The following is a 20,197-nucleotide window of genomic DNA, read 5'->3' as shown; positions in this document are numbered from 1 at the left end:
ACTTCAAACGAACTTAGATTGCAAACATATCATTTAAGACAACCTTAGGCAGAAAACACACCCCTTTCATATGAAGAAAGGAGTCTTTGTGTTGTTTGCATAAAGTACAGGAGGAACCAATATAATGATGTTTCTGAAGCTTGGACAAGCCGACAAGATGCTGTAAAGTAGCAATAGGGACATGACCAATGCTTAATTTTCAGTCATAAGAGCACATTGTGAATGTACAATTTGTCAAGAGTCTAATGATCTGCTTGTCTTGCTTTTTGCAGCTTAATGCAGACAAGAGCCCTTTCCAGCGAACTTATGCTAATCAGGCAATATATGCTTTTCCTGCCAGTTTTGTGTATTAAGAGATGAGCTGATTTGGAGTGTTTGCACTTTTAGCATTGGCTAGAGATTTGTTTTGGTTTTGGTTCTCCCTACTGCTGGAAGTCATTAGAAAGAGTTTTACATATTCCTTGGCATGCATTGTTTTATTTTTCTTTCCTTAACAAATCACACAACTTGGATGAAAAAAATCCTATTTTGCTCATGCAAGGTCTTGCAAGTATCATATTGTGGTAGATTTAGGTGGGGTAGCACAACAATTATTGGCATGATTGTGTTTACATATAATACATATATTTAGAGGTTTTTTTGGGTAAGAGTTAGGGTAACTTAATCTTACTATCATCTTTTTAAATTCTTAAAATATTTACTGGTTTTCCTCATGCACACAGGTTAAACGCTGTGGAGAAATGGCACGTAAGCTGCGCTTCTTTAAAGATCAGATGACAAAAGCGAGCATATCTGTTGCTGTCAGATCAGCAGCACAAAAGGATCTGGAGCTAGATGAGCTTGAGGTGTAATTGCCTTTTTCAAATAGTCAATATGTTTATGCCTTCTCATTATTCTTTCTTTTTCTGAAGCATAAAAGGAGGCGCTTGTTTGTGCAGATTTGTTAGTGTAATTTTACTGCAAAAACTTCTCTTTTTTATGAAAATAATTTTTTCATGCTATGGCTGTTATTTCCAGGTTAAGCTTGTGGAGCTAGAGACAGAGCTTTTAGAAATCAACTCAAGTAGTGACAAGTTGCTGCGCAGTTACAGTGAACTCGTGGAGTTTCAGCTTGTACTAAAAAAGGTCTAGAACTATTCTACTTCCAAGAAAGTACTCTATAATTTATCTTCTGGTGTGTGAAGTTGAACATGTGCCAATTGTTCAGTAAACTTCAGCGCACTAAGCTCACTTGTACTGGTTATGCTTTTATGCGGGTAAGAAGATTATAAAATAATGTGATCTAGAGTTAGCATTTATGGTATCTCACTATTCTGCATTATTAGTCTAGAGTTATAATGACATGATTGAACAAGGTCATTGTGTTTGATCTCATTCTCCTTTGTTGTTACTGTGGTTCTAGGCTGGCGTTTTCTTTTCTTCTGCTCGTAGTACTGCATCTGCATATCAGAGGGAATTAGAGGATGTTTCTTCATCTTCACGAGACATCCCAATGGACATCCCATTGTTATTAGAACAGGTGGGTGTTTTTACAGACTATTTGTTTTTTCTGTTCATCCTTGCACATAATCATTCAAGTAGACGAACCTTCCATTACAGGAGATGCAGACAGACCCTTCTAAACAAACAAGGTTGGGGTTTATTACTGGTTTGATAGCTAAAACTAAGGTTGCAGCTTTTGAGAGAATCCTTTTTCGTGCTACCCGTGGAAACTTGTTTTTCAAGCAGGCTCTAGTTGAGGAGCCTGTGTTGGATCCTGCTACAAATGAGAAGGTCAGTTCTTATCTTACTGTTATGATTTGGGTATTGTTTTGCAGTTACACTTCATACAATGCATGGCTTATTGACAAGTTACCATTTGTAGCAACTCAGTGTTCTCAGGAGAAATGTATTATGGTCTTAACATTTCACATTAAGTTGCTTTCTGATATCAAAATTTGTCGTAAACAACTATGCAAAGGTTTCAAATCAGTCGAGAAGAAAATGTGGAGGCTTCAAAGGGTAGCCTTATTAAACCCCATGCAGTCAATCCTTCGAGAAAAAAATGCTTGACCTACAGGATATCGAAGTGATTGTTACATTTTTTGTATTTGATGCATAAGAGGAGAACAGCAGTCTTTTAATCATATTAAACAAGAAGGAAATGGTTCAGACTGCCTTGTTTTACATAAAAGACCTTTTTTTTGGGGGGGGGGGGGTTGTTTAGTGTAATCAGCAAGACTACTGGGCCTCTTTAGGGAGGCTGACGGTCTTCTGCATTTGTTTACTTGAACAAGCCACATGGGGCTGTTCAGATCCCAACCAAGAACATTGGCTAGGGTTTTTATTCTCGGGTCTAATCTTCTGAATTGCTCTAAAGACGGATTGCTTGATTTATCAGTACTGTGGTGGGCCCTGGCCTTGGCTCCAATCTTTAATTTAGGACAGAGACAGAGAAATTGTTCCGTTGGAAGTGCTGGGTCCCTCTCTATTATTCTGGAAACTTTTTTCAAGCTCTCAGCTTTATACTCGTGTTTTTTAAGCTATCATTTGATGCTTGGAGTGCATATTGAATGAATCAAGAAACTCAATTGGACTAATTATCTTATTTGTGTGCTCTCTGCATTACATAAGTTCCTGGCTCTTTGTACAAATAAATGCTTATAGGCAACTGCAGGTAGAGAAGCTTGTATTTGTTGTCTTCTTTTCTGGGGAACGAGCAAGGATGAAGGTAATGAAGATTTGTGAAGCATTTGGAGCAAATAAATATCCGTTCCCAGAGGAAGTTGGCCACCAAGCACAAATGATTGATGAGGTATAACAACATTATTAGCATGTCTGGCCTATATGTTCTGATACTATTGCTTAGAGGTTGCCATACATCAGGTTTCAACAAGGCTAGCGGAACTCAAAGCAACCATCGATGCAGGTAGCAGACATCGGGACAGTATGCTTTCTATGATATCTTATCAGATTGAGCCATGGAGTTTGATGGTATGCAATGCAAACATTGCTTTCTCATGAGTGCCTACTGACTACTTTAGGACTGTTTAGTCTGTCATTTTAGGCTTGTGTTCTCTTCATGGTTTTGTTCTCAACATTTTTGCTATGTGATGATAGTGGGGGCTACTTGTGAGCAGGTCAGGAAGCAAAAGGCTGTCTATCATATTTTGAACATGCTAAATATTGATGTCACTAGGAAGTGTTTGGTAGCAGAGGGTTGGTGTCCAGTGTCTGCAAAACTTCAGGTGCGATTCTTGGTCTTTATTTTGGTGTCTGTAGGATTATTCAAAATGCTTCTGTAGTCAAAAGATTATTTTTTAAACTTCACAATAAGAGAGGGGAGGGGACTGACTCGTAAGCTCATGGCGAAGGGATTCTTAAGGTTGTTACTATCTATCAAGAAATTGCAATTAAGTGTTTTGTGCAAACTGAAGCCTTTGATGTGTTAGGTGGTGTTCTTGAGGTTGGAATAATTGACCAAGGTAGCTGAGCTTTTCAACTGTTTCTGGACGTTTGATAAGTAAGTAAACACATCTTTTGGCCTACAAAAGATAGTTGATTAACAAACTATCTGGCCTGAATGGAAGGAAGAACTGCTACTTCTAGGGCCCATTTGCCTTCTTAGGGCTGGTTAGTCTTTAACCCTCATCACTGCAGCGCATTTGATGCTTATCCTGTATGACTAACTTTGTGAGTTTGTTTTATGAATGCCTCCAATGCTTATTGGGGGACAAGGTTGAGGCTATTCCGAGCTAGGGACAGACAAAGGTAGCTTAGGTCAGACAAGGTTGCAGATTTAAGCTATTATGCTTTAGGCATGAATGCAACTTAGCTTGGACAAGGTTGGTTGTGACTCACATAGTTGTTTATGTTTGACGTATGAGACAACTTGTATGTGCTGTTTTGTACCATGATCTCTTACGTTTTGTTCAGGACTCGTTTGACAGTTTTTAGGGTCTTTTTTGGGCTTCTTTCGAGGAGTTAAAGTGACCTTTTCTTAACATTGTGGGCTGCGTTTTTGGCCCTTTTTCCATGCGTTTGGGCTCTAGCCTTTTCAGCCCTATGAGCTCTTTTCCCTCATGTTTATTCTTTAGAGGCTAGTTTTTTTTTGTCCCAAGAAATATCTTGTTTTAAAATAAACATCTTAGGGGCACAGCATCAAGATAAATGTACAAAGCCGAGCACCACAGAGGTGTGATCCCAAAAACAGGAGATACAAGGTGGTTATCTTTGCCGAAGAAGAGCAAGCCTAAAGAGGTGGATCCTACCGTGGATCTCAATGTCTGTATTCTGTCTGACTGGAGGCAGTGTTGTTTGCTTCTGGCGCTGCCGTCTCATCTCTCTTGCTTCTCTCCTCCTGGCTCTCTTAGCCTGTGTACTCCTAGATCCCTCTTGTCTTTCCTGAGGCACTGTCTGTTGTCTCTGCTCTGGATGCTCTATCATACTAGTGCATCCAACTGCCATATGATGTGCTCTGTTGATCCCAAAGGATAATCCACCAGAATCGATATTGAATAACTGCCTCACCTCCGACGAACAAAACCAAAAACAACCCAAGGACTTGATCTTCTGATCCAATGGAATTCACCACAAAGCAGCAACTTACCAGAGTAAAGGCTCATCTCTAGCCTGGATTGCCTCTGATGATGAACACCTAAAGAAACACCTCTCTGTAATGAAGCAACAGATATCTAATACCTTTCGGATACTGAAGAACTATGGTGAGGAGATTAATGACGGTGGATTGCACTTGTGCCAGTAATGTGCCATAGTGTGAGGAGGGGACGGTGTGGCCCCCAATAATGTCCTGTTGCTAAATTGGCTTTATCTAACAGAAAAATAATTCTAAATGATTTATTGGATTTATAAGTGAGAGGGTTTTTCTCGCTTGGAACAAAAGGAAAAATAATTCTAAATGAATTATTGGAATTTTAAGTGAGAGGGTTTTTCTCACTGGAGACATCCGAGTACAGAGTATTCTTGGTGCGTCATTCAAAGTAATGACGGGAGCACTGTGAACGGGAATATCTGTAAGGCCACCAAGAACGAGTACTTGTGATGCGTCACATCGGATGGGTGACAGGGAGCATTGGAAAGAAGTATCCGACTATCCAGGAACGGACATCTCTGATGCGTCATAGGATGGGCATCATGAAGGAGATTGTACCGTAAGTTCGGTAGGAAAGGACTAGGTGATGGGTATTCCTGATGCGTCACAAGGTGGGTGACGGGTGCATCGGAAAGGGAATATCCATAGTCGGGAGGAAATTCCGAACTGTGTTAGAATTGTGCACAAGGAAAAAGCAAGCACTTGAATGAAGATGGGTTCAGAGGAAACTTTGAGGAAAAACAGATGCGTTTTGAGAAAGCGGGATTGCCTTTCGGGAAAGCAGATGCTTTCTTGCGAGGAAGTCTATGTCTGCATTTCAACTGTGCATGTGATTGCATCCAGGGACGCTGGGAAGTGCTGTGAAAGCATTGTTTTTAACTTATAAGGTTTTATTGAGTTTTTGGACAGATTCAGACCATTTTTAAAGGTGACCGACCGCCCACTTAATAAGTGGGCAGCCATTTGATAAATAAGGCAACAGATTAGCTAGCGTTTTTTCTCTCTCTTTTTCTGGTAGAGCAACTAAAAAAAAAGAAAACGAAAAAAAAAAATTTTTGAAAAAAAAAAAAAAAAAAAAAAACGGCTGTGATCTCTATGCGAGCAGCTATTCGTGCCCGTGGCTAGGAGCTATAAAAGCATCACATGCCCTTACTCAGAGAGGAGAACCAATCTTTGCAAGGAGGAGATGCTGTTGCAGATTTCAGCCGTAAAGAAGACGTTGCGGTGATGCCCATGGCTGCCCCAAGTGTACCAGATGTCGCCAAGACCCAGTGCGCGAGTTCCCTCGCGAAGAAGTGCCTACGGAGCATGTTTCCATCGCGAGAAGTTGTTGGTTTTCTCTGTTTTCAGCCCATAAACGTCGTAGACGGGGCTGACCTACGAGAAGGAACCCGAGAACACACCTCTTTTGTGTGTAGGATTGGAAGAGAGGATTTTCTATGCAGAGATCTCTTCCGGGGAATTGCTTTTTTCGAGAACCGAGTTGCGTTTCGAGCGTCAAGACTTTGAAGGTAACGATTTTCATGTTATGATCTGTGAGTATTTGATTGAAGGTGTACTTCCTCGTCGTGAGGGAGTAGGAGCAGAGGAAGGCATGAGCCTCTGCAGGAGAAAGCGCTCTTAGGAACTAGAGCCAGATCAGCCCAAGGGTTTCGTACTCGAGTTTGGGAAGTAGATCCACGGATCGGAGAGAGGTAGTCTCTCAAGTTGCGATCCGGAAGTTGGGATTTCCAAGTAAGGACTTCGTGTCCGGGAAAGTAGAGTTGTTCTGCGGGAAGAGGACTCTGGGAAAGAGAGTTGGAAAAGAGTTGCAGGGATGCCATGCCCCGAATCTGGAAGGTGAGATCTAGAGACGAGAACCTTGATTCTCGAGGAATTGGAATAAGGAACGGAAGTTCCTTGGAATAGGGTTTTGCCCTAGGAATCGGAAGCTGAGGCTTCCGGGAACCATCAAGTCTTATTCAGGAACGAACGTGGTAATACGTTCGGTAAGTGCTTGTATAGACTTCTCCTCAGTAATAAAGATACTATTACGGGGGGGGACCAGCCCATCTTTTGGTCCCCAGTACCGTGTCGATCTTCTCACTCTCTATCTCTTTCTCTATTTATTTCTCTCTATATCCTCTGGCTTCATTAAGAAGTGATAAATTTTATTTATCCGAGCATATTTTATATTGCTATGCGCTCCCGTTTGTGACAGTGGTATCAGAGCATGGTCTCCTCTCTTTCTCTGTAAAGGAGGACGACTCTAGGAAGATACGAGAAGAAGCCATGACAAGCCAAGAGAGAAGTAAGCAGGCGGAAACCTAAGTCCTGCAAGAAAAGCTCGCAGAGTTGGAAAAAAGAAAATTTCTCTCTTCAAGAAGTCGACACAAAGACTTGGGATTCTTGAGAAGGCGACAGAGCATGATGCTCAAGAACTAGAGAATCCAAGGAGCGGAATGCTCGAGATTCAGGTGCCATTGTAGGGTTCGAGTATCAGGTATTGGGATGTGTTATTTAAAATTTTGCACCTCCTTGTACACATGATTTCACTATGATCGTTGGATCTGCAATCTTGGAGTGTGGAATCCCTTACAATGTGTATACAAAGCTATTGCAAGCTTTGAAATTATAGTGAAGATGCCCAATGATGCTTTGGAAGCTGTCCAAGTGAACAAGAATTGGAATCTTAGCAACGTGCGAGAACATTTAGCCATTATGGGTTTTGAGGACCTTCAACAAGCTCAATTTTGTCTCCAAGGTCACAAGGTGAGGAAGTTTTCACCAGAGTTTTGGTTCATCAAAGTTTGACATTTATTTCTTCCCTTATTGTTGAATGTTTGTAGATTGGAAAGAGAATGGAAGACAAAATGAAGAGAGATCATGAGTACACTGTTGGGTTGGCCAACGGTTATGATAAGACGGTATGGAATATCGTAGTCTTAGGAGTTCCATTAGCCATGCAGGACAACGAGGCTTTGCTTGACTTTCAGGTCATGCATTTGGCTAGAGCAGGCATGACCTAGGTAGGGAGTGGCTGTATAGCGTGGGCCCTAGTTTAGTTCAGAGTTATTTTCATGAGACGCTACAATTTGGGCATGGTGGTAGGGCATCACCCTACAAGGTACCATAATGTCCCCTCTATCCCTCTCATTTCTTCCATGGAGCTACACAAAGCAGCCTTAAAGTCCTGATAGCAAAGGCATTTGCTTGTTACCCTCTTTTAAATTTTTTAATTGTATAAAAATGTTTTTGTAGTTGAAATTATAAGTGATGTTTGTAGCAGCCGCATTTCACTTGTACTGTCCCGACGCATGCTATACAAGTATTGAACTATATAATATTAAAATCGTGTGTTATGAATGGTGGAGTTATTCCTCTTGTTTTTTTGTAGACGGTGGTTGGGCGTCCTTAAAATAGGTCTTTGTAGTCCATACCTCGAGCATCCTAGCAATGCGTGGGTGGAGTCTGAGAGAGAGGAGAGCGGTCTTGATCCTGACTGTTGAATAGAGAAGCTCCATGCTAAGGAAACGTGGAGAGACTGTCCATGGTTTTTGGACTATGCGGATGGTGAATTTTCAAAGACGAAGCTGAAGCATGCAACGGTAAATAATGTTTTTCTTGTTCAACAAATGTGTTTACTATAGTGTCCTCACTTTTTTTTGGACTTGTAGCATTGAACAAGAAGGTCTAGGGTAAGGGAAAAAGTGGAAGTGTCACCATCAATCAGCCTCCCACCAATGTCGTTTCCCGTAGCACAACCAAGGGATGTCAAAGCCCAAAAACTGCAGTGGATAGACCTAAACAAGGTAAGAAAAGAGGACTACCAATCATCAACGATTTTTTAGAGTTCTTGGAGGATTTTCAAAGCGAAAGGAGCGAGCATGAAGGTGACGGGTCAGATTATGAGCAAGGTGAGAATGAACATCACTTTGAGTCACAAAGATCTAGTCCTTCCCAAGCTTTGAGATCACGGGGTCCTGAGCGAACCATATCCATTGCTCCTGGACAAAGCGAGGGCATCCACCCAGTTTCTATTCGGCCACCCAAACCACTTGACTTATTTCCAGTAGGTAAGAAATGCCACCACAAACAAATGTTTGTTTTGACAACAACAAAATTGTGGTACCTAACATTTCATTAAATTTTGCATTTGACACAGTTTCGGCTCACTCTGACGCACAAACGAAAAAAATATAAGTGATGGGGTAGTCATAGGACATCTTGTTGATGTATGCCATCTTTGAAAGGCTATCATGGATCCAAATATTTCTTTTGAGTGAGTTTATGACACTTTGGCACCCACTTTGAACGTCATAAGCACTCTCTCAATCTTCTTTTGCATGGTACTTATGTATTGCAAGAGCCTTCAAGTGATCCAATGTTTGATTGGGTCTCTCTCACACTCCGTCAAAATGGAGCCCGATCAGCGGCTTGGAGGGGTGCGACTTGTGTGGGTAGACCTTCCCACACATTGCAAACTTGATTCTGGCATTGGTGGCATACCCTGATGGATTTTTTCTTATTGGATGGTGCAGTAATCATGGCATGCCGGGCATACCACTTGGCACTCATCACTGAGGAGTCCGCTTGCACGATTTTTGCCATCTTCACACTATTTTTCTTCGTATGGTGTCACGCACATACGATGTGATAGATAACTTCATGGATCCAATAAGTTATCAACCATTTCTCCATGAATTTCATGGTTGGTAGATATTGGCGTGTTTTTTGTTTGAAACAGTACCCATATTGCAGGCCGTGACCTTATTGATGGTCATGTTCACACGTAAAATTGAAGGCCTTGCAGTGATTCCACTACATGATCGTCAAGTATGAGACGTGGTAGTTGAAAACGATGGGTTTGAGTTTGATTGTGACATGATCCAAGAGCCACTACAGGACTTGCCATGGATGATAGATGCCCTTGGAGCACCATTTCCGCCTAGAGTGGAGAAGAGTGAGTTCTTTGCTCGGTAAGTTGTGGAGGGCCTTTATATGCTTGGTTTTTGCCATTGAACTAGTCAACTAATGTGCCATTGAAATGTCTGCTAATGTTTGTGCTTTTGTAAACAAGTGGTTGTTGGGTACCTTCACAAAGGTTGGGGATGCAATATTAGATAGTCTTGCAGGTTGTGGTGGCTTGGCAATGGAGTGCAAGCGTCTACAACGACATTGCATCAACATTGACCGAGACAAGGAATTATTATTGACACACATTCAACCACAGCAGCAGTTTCCTACAGGTCTAGGATCAACTCATCATGTGGGCGAGGTATCACGTAGAGCCCAGTCACAACCACCCCCGTCTCCTTTACGATGTCGCCAAGAGTCGGTTAAGCCATTTTTTTCTCCTCTGAGTAGACCTTTAGCCATAGTTCCTGGTTGGCCAAGCTATGGCCAACCACTCTATCGGCCACTATTTCCCACACTGCCCATGGTGTCCCCCCACCTGCACACACCCAAGTAGCGCAACCCCCACAAGATTTGCGACCACCAGGAACCTAAATCCCGACTTGTATTGATTACCCCATATTAACTTATTTCTATGTAGTGGCACATTTGAACTTACTGGTTGGTCATACTATGTTTTAATTTTTGCACAATCTAAATAAAAAAATTTGTAACTATGTTTAATTTTTGAAGGCAAGTCAATTGATGGTGGTCAATCTTTCACTGATTTTTTTCCTTTGTACTATTCAAAGTGAATATATTGCGGAGGACATGGTGTGAATGACCTTTGAAGTAAATAGCCAGAAGAACACTAGTTTCATTCATTTATTCATGCGCAAGTCACGTTAATTAAGTATCTATTTTTTAAAGTTATTCCTTTGGTTTTCTCTCATTCACATATTTACCATGCCTAGGGGAAATCGTGGACAACGTGATCAACATGTTCACCCCCCTCTGCGTGTTGACCCCATTAACAATGTGCACGCCAATTACATTCTCAATAGTGTATATGCTATGAATGTTGTATGCACAACAAGGAGTGCACACAACTACACGAACGCTCTCCGTGCAGTCGACAAGGCCACAAGCTTGCAAGTATGATTTGGGAGGAACATGGTTTTTGCAGCCCACAGGAGTGTGCATCCTTCGAACGACATGTGGAGGCTTGGGTAGAAGTGTGGATGGCATACATTTCTGTGCAAGGAATAGCCAATGGAGCCAACAACAATAACAACTAGATCTCACCTTTCCTCGCTAATATTGGAGAAATAAGGCCTTGACACCATATTAGGATACTCTACTATTTTTTTCTCCATATCTATCTTATTGTAGTTGTTGTTTTAAGTTGTGTACTTTAAACCCTTTTAATATTAGTCAGTGGTTTTTTTATTGCAGTCTTTAAATGTTGTTCAAAATTGAATTTCATTATTATGGAGTGTGAACAATTGAAATTGATTTGTTGCATGTGTACGAGTGCTCACATGTGACAAAATAGGACACTTACCACATTGGTGGTTAATCTTGTTGCCCAACATATATCACAACATTTAAGAAGACAAGTCGCATGTATGAGTGAGAGGATAGTGTGTGTGAGAGAGAGAGATTTATAAATTATGAATGTTTGAGAGAGAGAGAGAGAGAGAAGCAGATGATGACGGAAAGAAGCTTGGGTGATATATTGATAGAACATTTACCACTTTTTTTAACACACATACAACCATCGACAAAGCACACACACCTGAGAGAGAGAGAGAGAGAGAGAGAGAGAGAGAGAGAGAGAGAATAAAGTTGAGAAGGGAGAAAGAATTTTCTTAGAATCTGCTCACCAAATTCCAAAAAAGCACTCGCCGAAAAATGCTTGCCAAAAAATTACGTCCCTTTGAAAGTGATGTTGCCCCAAGAAGACGACAAGCACAACGGTCACCTAGCCCTCCCAAAAAGAAGACAAAGTCATCAAACACTTCCTCCCATGCAAATCCAAACAAGGGAGAAAGAAATCCAAGTAGGAGGAAGCAAAGAAAATGGTCACCATCCTCGCCTTCTTCTTCCTCTTCTCATCAATTATATTCATGATAGCCTATGCTTGAATTTGCAATTTAGCATTTGATGCCTAATCCCATTGTCCTATATTTCTTAGGATGGTGTAATGTCATGACATACCAACCCTATCTACCAATTGACTCCAATTTGGCAAGTTTTAATGTCGAAGGGCTTTCAACTTTTGTTGCACATAATTCTACTTCTGGACCCAAAAAATGTGGCTTGCTTTCTCACGTTCACCTTTCAACATGGTTGCATCTTTTTGTGAGTTTCATTCATATGAATGTGTGGACAAGTGTAAGTTACCATCCTTTCTAAATTCTATTAAGATACTTGCGTAATGAGGATAACTTTTGTTTGTTCTATGGATATTCAAATCTTTCCAATTCATACATGAATTTTTATTTTATTTTTTTGTGACAAGTTTGAGATTTTAAAGCCTTAAATCCCTTGCGAGAATCCTATTGAGTATAGGGTGCACGCTTTTTGGATGGAAATTGAAATGCAAGTTCACATTAAGGGGAAATTCTATCAATATGTTAAAATGACCTTTCATAAAATCTAATATCTAACCAACCAAATGATTTTCTCATATTAAACTGATCATTTAATGTGGGAGAATAAATGGGAACAAGGGTTAGAATATAGACATGTGCTTATGGATCCATCTCAACACGGGACCAAAGTTAAAGGGGTCCAAATGAGAGATGGTATGTTAAAGAACAATGCTAGCTAATGGAGCTTAAAGACCTTAGGGTTAGCTTCATTAAAGACCTCCAAAGGTTAGTGTTAAAAGTGCTTAGACCTTAGGCAAGTTAGGGTTGTGCTTGAGGTGGGAACCCGGCCCAAGCTTGAGGTGCTTGTCATGCTTGCTGACTAAGGTGCTTGAGGTGCTTAATGACTAAGGTGCTAAGGTGCTCCATGACTAAGGTGCTCGAGGGGCTTAAAGGTGTTCCAAAAGTCAACCTACATCCCTACTCATGGGGGGCGAGCCCTAATTGTAGGGGCATGAAAGACAACACAACACACCCTCACACAAGGCAAGACTTGTCTAAAGAAGCAACAAGGAAATATGTCAAGTTCCTCTCCATGTTGCCCTCATAAGGTGCCTAAAGCCTATTGGTTGGCCTCTCAAGGGGTCCAATGTTAATTTAGCTAATTAAATTAATTGTTTATGCATTTATCAATTCCTCTCTCTCAAAGGGGAAAGGGAGATTGTCATAATGCTAGCATGGTTGCTTGATATGCACTATGCATGTGATTGGCTAAGCTTGTAGGGGTCCAATCAAATTGAAGCTGAGCTACAATGAGGGGTCGACCAAGGAAGCTAGGAGCTTGCTTGTTGCAAGGTATACTCTCTCCCACACACTCACACACACTCTCATTTTGTGAAGTGCCAAGTGCAAGAACTTCATCTCCTTCTCCAAGCTTGTTGAGAAGTTGAGAGCCTACACCAACACTCTTGGCTATGGAATGCAAATCCAACCAAGGGCCATGCTTCAATGTTTAAGCTTGCCATCTTCTCCATCTTCATTACTATGCTATTATGTTATGCTAAGCAAGAAGAGTGATGATAAGAGAGAAACTATTTCTTTCTCCTATAAATGATTCTTCTTCCTCTTCCCTACCCTCATTCCCCACTAGCTCTCTCCACCTTCGAAGGTGTTTGAGGCCTTGGGACTGAGGTCGGGGATGGGTAATGCTTTTACAAAGTTTATGTTATGCTCGTGATGCATGAACCTTTCCATCTTCATTGCATCACCTAGGTCACAAGGAACACAAATATTGTATTGTACCAAGTCTCTCTTTATGGGAGAATCTAAAATACAAAAGCCTATTGGAGGGGGGACCAACTCCACATAAATCCGGTCCTCAAATGTTGTCAAGTTCTCTAACTCTCTTTCTCTTGCCAAAGTATTGTTCATGCCAAGTTAATTAAGTATAATGGTTATGTTGCTACCACTAATTAAGTTCACCCTCTATGTTCTCAAAGTAATCTCATGAAAATGCTCACTATAATTCTGATAATTCCGCTATTCTCAATGTTCATAGGCCATTTCTTTTCCTTTATTATCAGAGCTATCTGTTTCTCTTTTCCTTGCTTAAGAAGAGAGGTACTTAAGTTGACCGTGAAAGGTTGGACATGTCCATTGCAATAGGGTAAGTGGGACAGGGATCTATTATCTTGGTTTAAAAGGACTTAGTTTGATGTACACCATTGGGAACTACAATTTTAAATGATGGAGTCTCTCCGGGCTTGCCTTTGGCTTAACCATTATTGAGCTATTAGCAAGCTCAACAGGAACCATAATCAACCGAGCAATGCTAGACCCTCTCCACTAGTCTTTGCAATCAACAGTGTCTAAACCTTGGGTGTGGTTGCTTGAGAATTAATTTTCAAAGATAAAGAAGAGTAGCAACTAAGGTTTTTGAGGGTACCAAAGCACAAAGTAATTTTATACATAAGTTTAATTAGCATGGCTGACAATAACCAAGAGAGCAGAATGAATATTGAAAACTTTGATTTTTTACATGAAGGTGCTAATGATGATGCCCCCATGTTTGTTAATTATCTTGTTACTAGGTTGCAACAAGCTATGGGCAACCCTACTTTGCAAGCCAAAGTTAACAACTTCGTGCTTGTGGGATTTCCCTTCCTCTCTAAGAGGAGAGAGAGAGCTTAGGAGGCCTCTTGATGAGACTCCCAGAAGAAGACTCTCTCCCATAAGAGAGGAGGAATCCAAAGAATGAGAAAGAAGCGAATCACTAAGTTCCTCTGAAGATGTGGCTCCACGAAGACAACAATCTAGACGAATTCCAAGTCTTCCCAAGAGGAAATGTTCAACCCATAGTCCTTCTCTTTGTCACTCCGAAAGGGAAGAGAGGAAACAAAGGAAGAAAAAGGCAAGACATAGGTCACCCTCTTCTCCTTCTTCTTCACCTTCCTCCTCTTCCGACGAAAGCAACAACTATTCTCTATTCTCCTAGAGAATACAAGAGGAGAGGACATCACAAATCCTACCTTGCATGGAGAAGGTCCCAAAAGCTCAAGAAGCTCAAAGAGGGAGGAAAGAGTATCTCTTTTCTCACCTATGATGACACCTTTGGTGCTACCAACAAAGTATTGGCCTTCATCCAGCAATTTGATGTGACCTTTGGAGACGAGGGCTTCACAGAGTCCTCTGTTAGCAGCAAGCTAACTCAAATAACTCGAATATCATTTTTCGAAGCTTTTATTGTAAAAACACTCCTTTTTTTGATGAATCGGGAATGTCGTAACTCCTACTTTCTAGATAACCATTGTAATTGATGAGCCGGGGCTACAAGCTTCCAAATTGTATCAACCTGTCTTTAGTTAGAGCTCCCAGATTATTAGTTTTGACCACAAAAACCTTGGCTAAGGTATAAAAGTCAAATTTTATAAGTTTTTAAAATAAGTTTTGGTTAATAGAAACATAGCGTGAGCTGACAGTGCTCACTTCTCTCCTTCTCGCGCTTCCTACTCCCTTCTTGGTTGTCACATTGCAGTGTCATCTGTTGCGTTGCGATCGCAGGTAAGAGCTCTACGCATTGACGTAAGCATTTCATGGTAATCCGTAGCTTTTGGCATCGCCGACCCGCGGCTTAATCTCATCATAAGTAGGAATTTAAGCCTTAAAGTCATAAACTAAGTATATGTGGGATATTGGAGCATCATTGCTAAGCATTTAGATGCATTCTGGGTCGAAAACGACTAGGTCAAAAACTCACTGCTGTTAATAATCGCGATTTTTGCACTTGACCTAAAGTGAGATTTGAAACCATAAGCATGTGTGCTTAGGTCTTATAAACATGTCCTAGAAGTTTTGTGACGTTTGGATGTCATTTGATGTTGTATCTGTTTGTAGATGAGCGATTAGCTTTTGGTGATTTCTGTCATTTGAGTGTAGCCTGAGTCAGATGTGAGTTGTTTGTTGTTTTTCAAGAGATTGACAACCTCTTGTAGCCTCTATGTACTAGTTGAGTCAGCTTCATCCCATGGATTGACAATTATATTCGCATCTTCAAAATCAAAGATAAAAGTTCAACAAATCTACAAACCTACCTATTGAATGATTGTTATAACAATAATTTTGTTATGATGAGCCCTAAAGAGGTAGAACAAACCAAATACCAAGGGTACTCCATAAGGGATTGGATATTGGGCCAAGGACCAGAAAGTATTTCAAGAGATGAAGTCCGCGAGAGAACTGTTGAGAGCAATGTTAAAAAACCAGAAACTATTTCATCACGAAGAAAACCGGGTGACACTAAAGCCAATCCAGGGCTACATGGGTCACTATTTTCAACAAATTGGTTTGAAGGACTCGAAACATGACCAGCTACCAGGAGACCGGGAGTTGAACCAAATAGACGTGTCAGACCAGCTGATTTTCAAAAATGGGTCAAAAAATACAGTGGATTTGGGGATCCATATGACCACTTAGCAAGCTTTAAGCAAGTATTAAGAGCAGAAGGCATATTTGATTTCCATACTCAATTCGAGGGATTTGGAATGACATTAGAAGGAAAAGCACTGACATGGTTTCAAAACATTCCACCAAGGTCAATCATGGACTTCAATACATTGGTTGAAGGATTCGTAGCTGCATGTTCCAAAACTAGGATCAAACATAATACGGTAGCTCAAATTATAGCTTCAAATAGAAACAAGGTGAGTCTGTTAGGGATTGTGCAACAAGAATGAAACAACATATCACAAGATGCCCAGAACTAGAAATACCTGCAGAAGAAAGATTAGTATCATTATTTCTAGAGGGACTGCTAAACAAGGAACTTCATGCTATACTCTATAGCAAGAAGCATATGACCCTAGATGAGTGTGTGTTAGATGCTATTGACTTAGGAGACAATTGTGATATTTTCAACGAAGAAGATATCCCTAAGGATAACCAAAGCGAAAAAAACAACATCCACCAAACCAGCACAAGTGGAAACGGTTGCATCATCACTTACAGCCATAGAAGACATGCTCAAAAGAATGAATGACATGATGAATATAATGCAAAAAGACCTATGAGGGGACCAGGGCAAGCGATACCTCAACAGGGACAACCAATTAGGTCGCAGAAATGGTGTGCAATTGAGGGTAAATGGACCAACCATGAGACCAACGAGTGCTATTATCAACCGAAGTATGATGGGAATGTTCAATATGCGCCTATGAGGCCATAAGGACAACCCATGTATAGATATCAGCCTAATATGGCCCCAGCTCAAAGACCACCGATGGGTATGGAAAGACCTCAACCTGTGTTGGGTCAACAACCTTCATATCCTGGACATAATGCAGTGCATGTAAAGTACATGCATTTAGAGGGAGTCACAGATGAACAAGCACTAGTGCCTATTTTACACCCTATGCTGAGCCTAGTCCATCTACAATAATGGTAGAAGGAGATTGATATAATTCACATCCACCACCAATGGAAGAACCTGTGACTTATACTACACCAAAACTTGCACCAATGTACTATGTAGCTAATCAAGGTATTAGACCTCCTATGGTAAGACCCATGATTAAGCCAAGAACTGGGAGCAGTCATAACTATGGTGTAGATGATCATTGGAAAAATGAATGTCTAGAGCCTACAAGAACGTTAAGCTAGTTGAAGCTTTTTGTATGCAATGTTGCAAAAAGGGAGGACACTTCCCTGAAGATTGTCCAAAAAATCCGTTAAACAAGGGTAAAACAGTAGTGAACGTAGTCTAAGTGATACCTAGTAGCTCATCTGAGAGTGAACCTATTGTTCCAATCAAGGTAATCACCAGAGCCCAGGCTAAGAAAAAGAAACATAACTTCTCTGATGATTCAGAGAATACTAAAATTCCCTCTCAAAAGACCAAAAGAAGCAGAAGCAAAAGGTATGAGATGAGAAAACAGAAACAAAGGGTTGAAATCGAGGAGAAAGCAAAGAAACTATTCTAGGAAAAAGTGAAAGAAACTGGAAGTGAAATCAAGGAAACCACAGTGAAATCTGGAGGATCAATTTTGGTAGACAAAATTTTTGAGCCATAATGCAGCTTTGGAAGCTTACCAAGCGGGACTAAAGCATGCCAAAACATGGAAAACAAATGGAAAAACTATCCTTCTCCAGATATGGAAGCAACTAAGCTTGAAGCTTACCAAAATTTGGTAAGAATTACTCAAGAGATGCTGGAAAAACAAAAACCAAAGCTCGAGAGTATGGCAAAACCGGAGGAGCTTGTGGTAGGAACCAATAAAGAGCAATCCGAAGTGGTGGTAGAACCCCACCTGGAAACAAAAGAGTCAGAACATATAGTGTCTGACAGTGAAGATGCCTTAGATGGAATTCCGTTCGTAGAAGAAGACTGGCCGGGACACTTATGGGAAAAAGTTAGAGAGATTAATGAGATGGGAGTCTAACTCTGAAGTCATTTCCTATAGAGGAAGTTTGGTTAGACAATCTACCTCCTGATATGGACATGGATGTACAATCCTTGTATGGGGATTGCGGTTCTGAAGCTTCAGGAATGTCTAAACCCATGACTCTGGAAACACTACCCTCTTACTTGGGAGATAATGAAGATGAATCCATAGTGCGTAAAACCACTCAGATAAAAATAACGGAACAGACTTTAGAGGTATACAACATCCATTCAATAATGTCTACACCCATTCAATGCACTCTTACTGTAGACGGCTGGATAGTCACTATGTGGGAACGTCTTCTTAGAAGATGGGCAGCGAATTACTTAGTAATTACTATAGTAATTACTAAAGTAAACCCTAAGTGTATAAATAGGGCCCATTACATTGTAATCGGGTTGGCAATCATTATCACTTGGGTTAGCGCTTTGGCTATAATTGTACTTGAGAATCATTGGCAGTATTGCCGGCTGTACTTTCTCTCTGTAATCATATTCGTTGTAATCTTGATCTATAATCCCAATCATGGCATATATTTCAGTTATAATCACTTCTCTTCTAGTCTCCTGAATCTGAATCTGAATTTGAATATGAACCTTATTTCCAGTACATAAGTCTGATTCTTATTCTTATTTCAGTATCCACATTTCAGTCTAGTCTCTGATTCCTATCCAGTCTGCTGTCTGAAATCTTCCCACACTAGTAGCTGAAATCTTCCAACACTGGAATTAGCTGTCTCAAGAGATCAGCTCCAATTCCATTTTGGCGATCACGGTGGGACGAGCTGAAGCTCGTGGACTGAAAGACTCTTCTCCCAGTTGGAGTTTTCAGCAATGGCACCAAAATCCAATCGTGGCCGGAAATCTACCATTCGTGTGGACCCCATTCCTGAGGAGTCAGGAAGAGATTCTGACCCAAAGCAAGAGAAGATGACTGACACTGAGGCTCAGGAGGAGCATAGTCAGGCTGATGAGGCGCAGGACTCACAGCACTCCAGTCATTCTCGATGACGACGGGCAAAATGGGAAGCATGGAAGGCAAAGAGTTCCAAGAGTTCTCAGTCTCGCCATAGAGATGAGGATACCAAGGGCAGTAAGGGAAGTCACCGTACTTCTAGCAGACAAACCAGAGAAGACACTGACACTGAGACAGAGACAAAGATTGATTGGGATGCTGACACTGACAATTGCAAGAAGGCTCCCAAGTCTCATTCTGAATCCAAGAAGAGAAGTGGCAGGATCAATAGTAATCGAAATGATTATACAGCTTCACTGAAGATTTCCTTTCCAATATTCAAAGGGGGGAAAAAGGATGATCCAGATGTTCACATACAAGCTTTCGAGCAGTATGCTGAACTAAAAAACATTGATGAAAATGATTGGGGGAAATATTTTCCACAAACCTTGAAGGAGGCGGTGAGGAAATGGTATTACCATTACCCTGCATGCTAGCTGAGATCATATAACAAATTGCTTAAGGCCTTCAGGTTGGAATATTCCGACAATAGAGGGGACGAAGATATTCTTTGTGAATTAGATACGATCAAACAAAGGAATTTGTCAGTCCGCAGCTATGTGGAAAAGATAAAAGAGCTAACCAGGAAATTGCAAGAACCGCCATCGGAGAAAAGATTGAGGGCATGGTTCCTGAATGGGTTCAGAAGTAAGAAGCTTAGGGAACAAGAAGTACCATCCCCTACAAAAAAATTCAATGATCTGGTCCAAAGGGCATTAAAGCTGGAACAGCAGGCTAAGAAGGAAAAGAGCCACAAGAAGCAAAGGACCAGTAGCAGTAGCTCTGCTACTGAAACTTCTGATTCCAGTGAAATGTCCAGTAGCTCCGAGAGCAGCTCCAATGAACGAGCAAAGGAGAAATCAAAGAAGGGATCATGGACCAAGAAAATTGAAGAGATGGCTAGGTAGATTGCAGAAATTAGCCACACAAGACAGCCAGTCCGAAAGATGGAGACTTGGTGTTCAAGATGCAAATCCAAGGACCATATCTCCACTGAATGTCCACAATGTACCTACTGCAAGGCCTTTGGTCACCTATGGAATAATTGTGGCATCAGAATTCACCATTTTAAGAAAGGAAAGGATTTGTCAGTGGTTGCGTACACTGAACCAGTGAAGGTAGAACCAGTCAAAGTAGCTCAAGAGGAGAGACCAGGTACCAGTGGTACTGGTCAAGGATGTGGCAGA

General features: G+C 41.1%; 1 protein-coding gene across 1 annotated transcript; it reads left to right on the top strand.

Moving 5' to 3' along the window:
* Positions 1-244: 244 nt before the first annotated feature.
* On the top strand, positions 245-3,299 carry LOC147458519 (V-type proton ATPase subunit a3-like). The gene is made up of 8 exons (XM_086511860.1): positions 245-317; positions 723-845; positions 1,018-1,125; positions 1,403-1,519; positions 1,600-1,773; positions 2,657-2,794; positions 2,866-2,973; positions 3,120-3,299. Exons 1-8 carry the CDS (start codon positions 246-248, stop codon positions 3,282-3,284), a joined length of 1,005 nt encoding a protein of 334 aa, XP_086367986.1. The 5' UTR covers position 245; the 3' UTR covers positions 3,285-3,299.
* Positions 3,300-20,197: the final 16,898 nt, after the last annotated feature.

The sequence above is a fragment of the Adiantum capillus-veneris genome, chromosome 5, assembly GCF_014529385.1.
Source record: "Adiantum capillus-veneris isolate H3 chromosome 5, ASM1452938v2, whole genome shotgun sequence".
Lineage (NCBI taxonomy): Eukaryota > Viridiplantae > Streptophyta > Polypodiopsida > Polypodiales > Pteridaceae > Adiantum > Adiantum capillus-veneris.
Note: the sequence above shows the minus strand (reverse complement) of the source record. Positions and strands in the feature narration are given on the sequence as shown.

Coding starts and splice junctions, on each gene's coding strand:
- LOC147458519 (XM_086511860.1), top strand. CDS start 246: ATGATCTGCTTGTCTTGCTTTTTGCAGCTTAATGCAGACAAGAGCCCT. Junction 846..1,017: donor TGGAGCTAGATGAGCTTGAG/GTGTAATTGCCT, acceptor TGTTATTTCCAG/GTTAAGCTTGTGGAGCTAGA. Junction 1,126..1,402: donor TTCAGCTTGTACTAAAAAAG/GTCTAGAACTAT, acceptor CTGTGGTTCTAG/GCTGGCGTTTTCTTTTCTTC.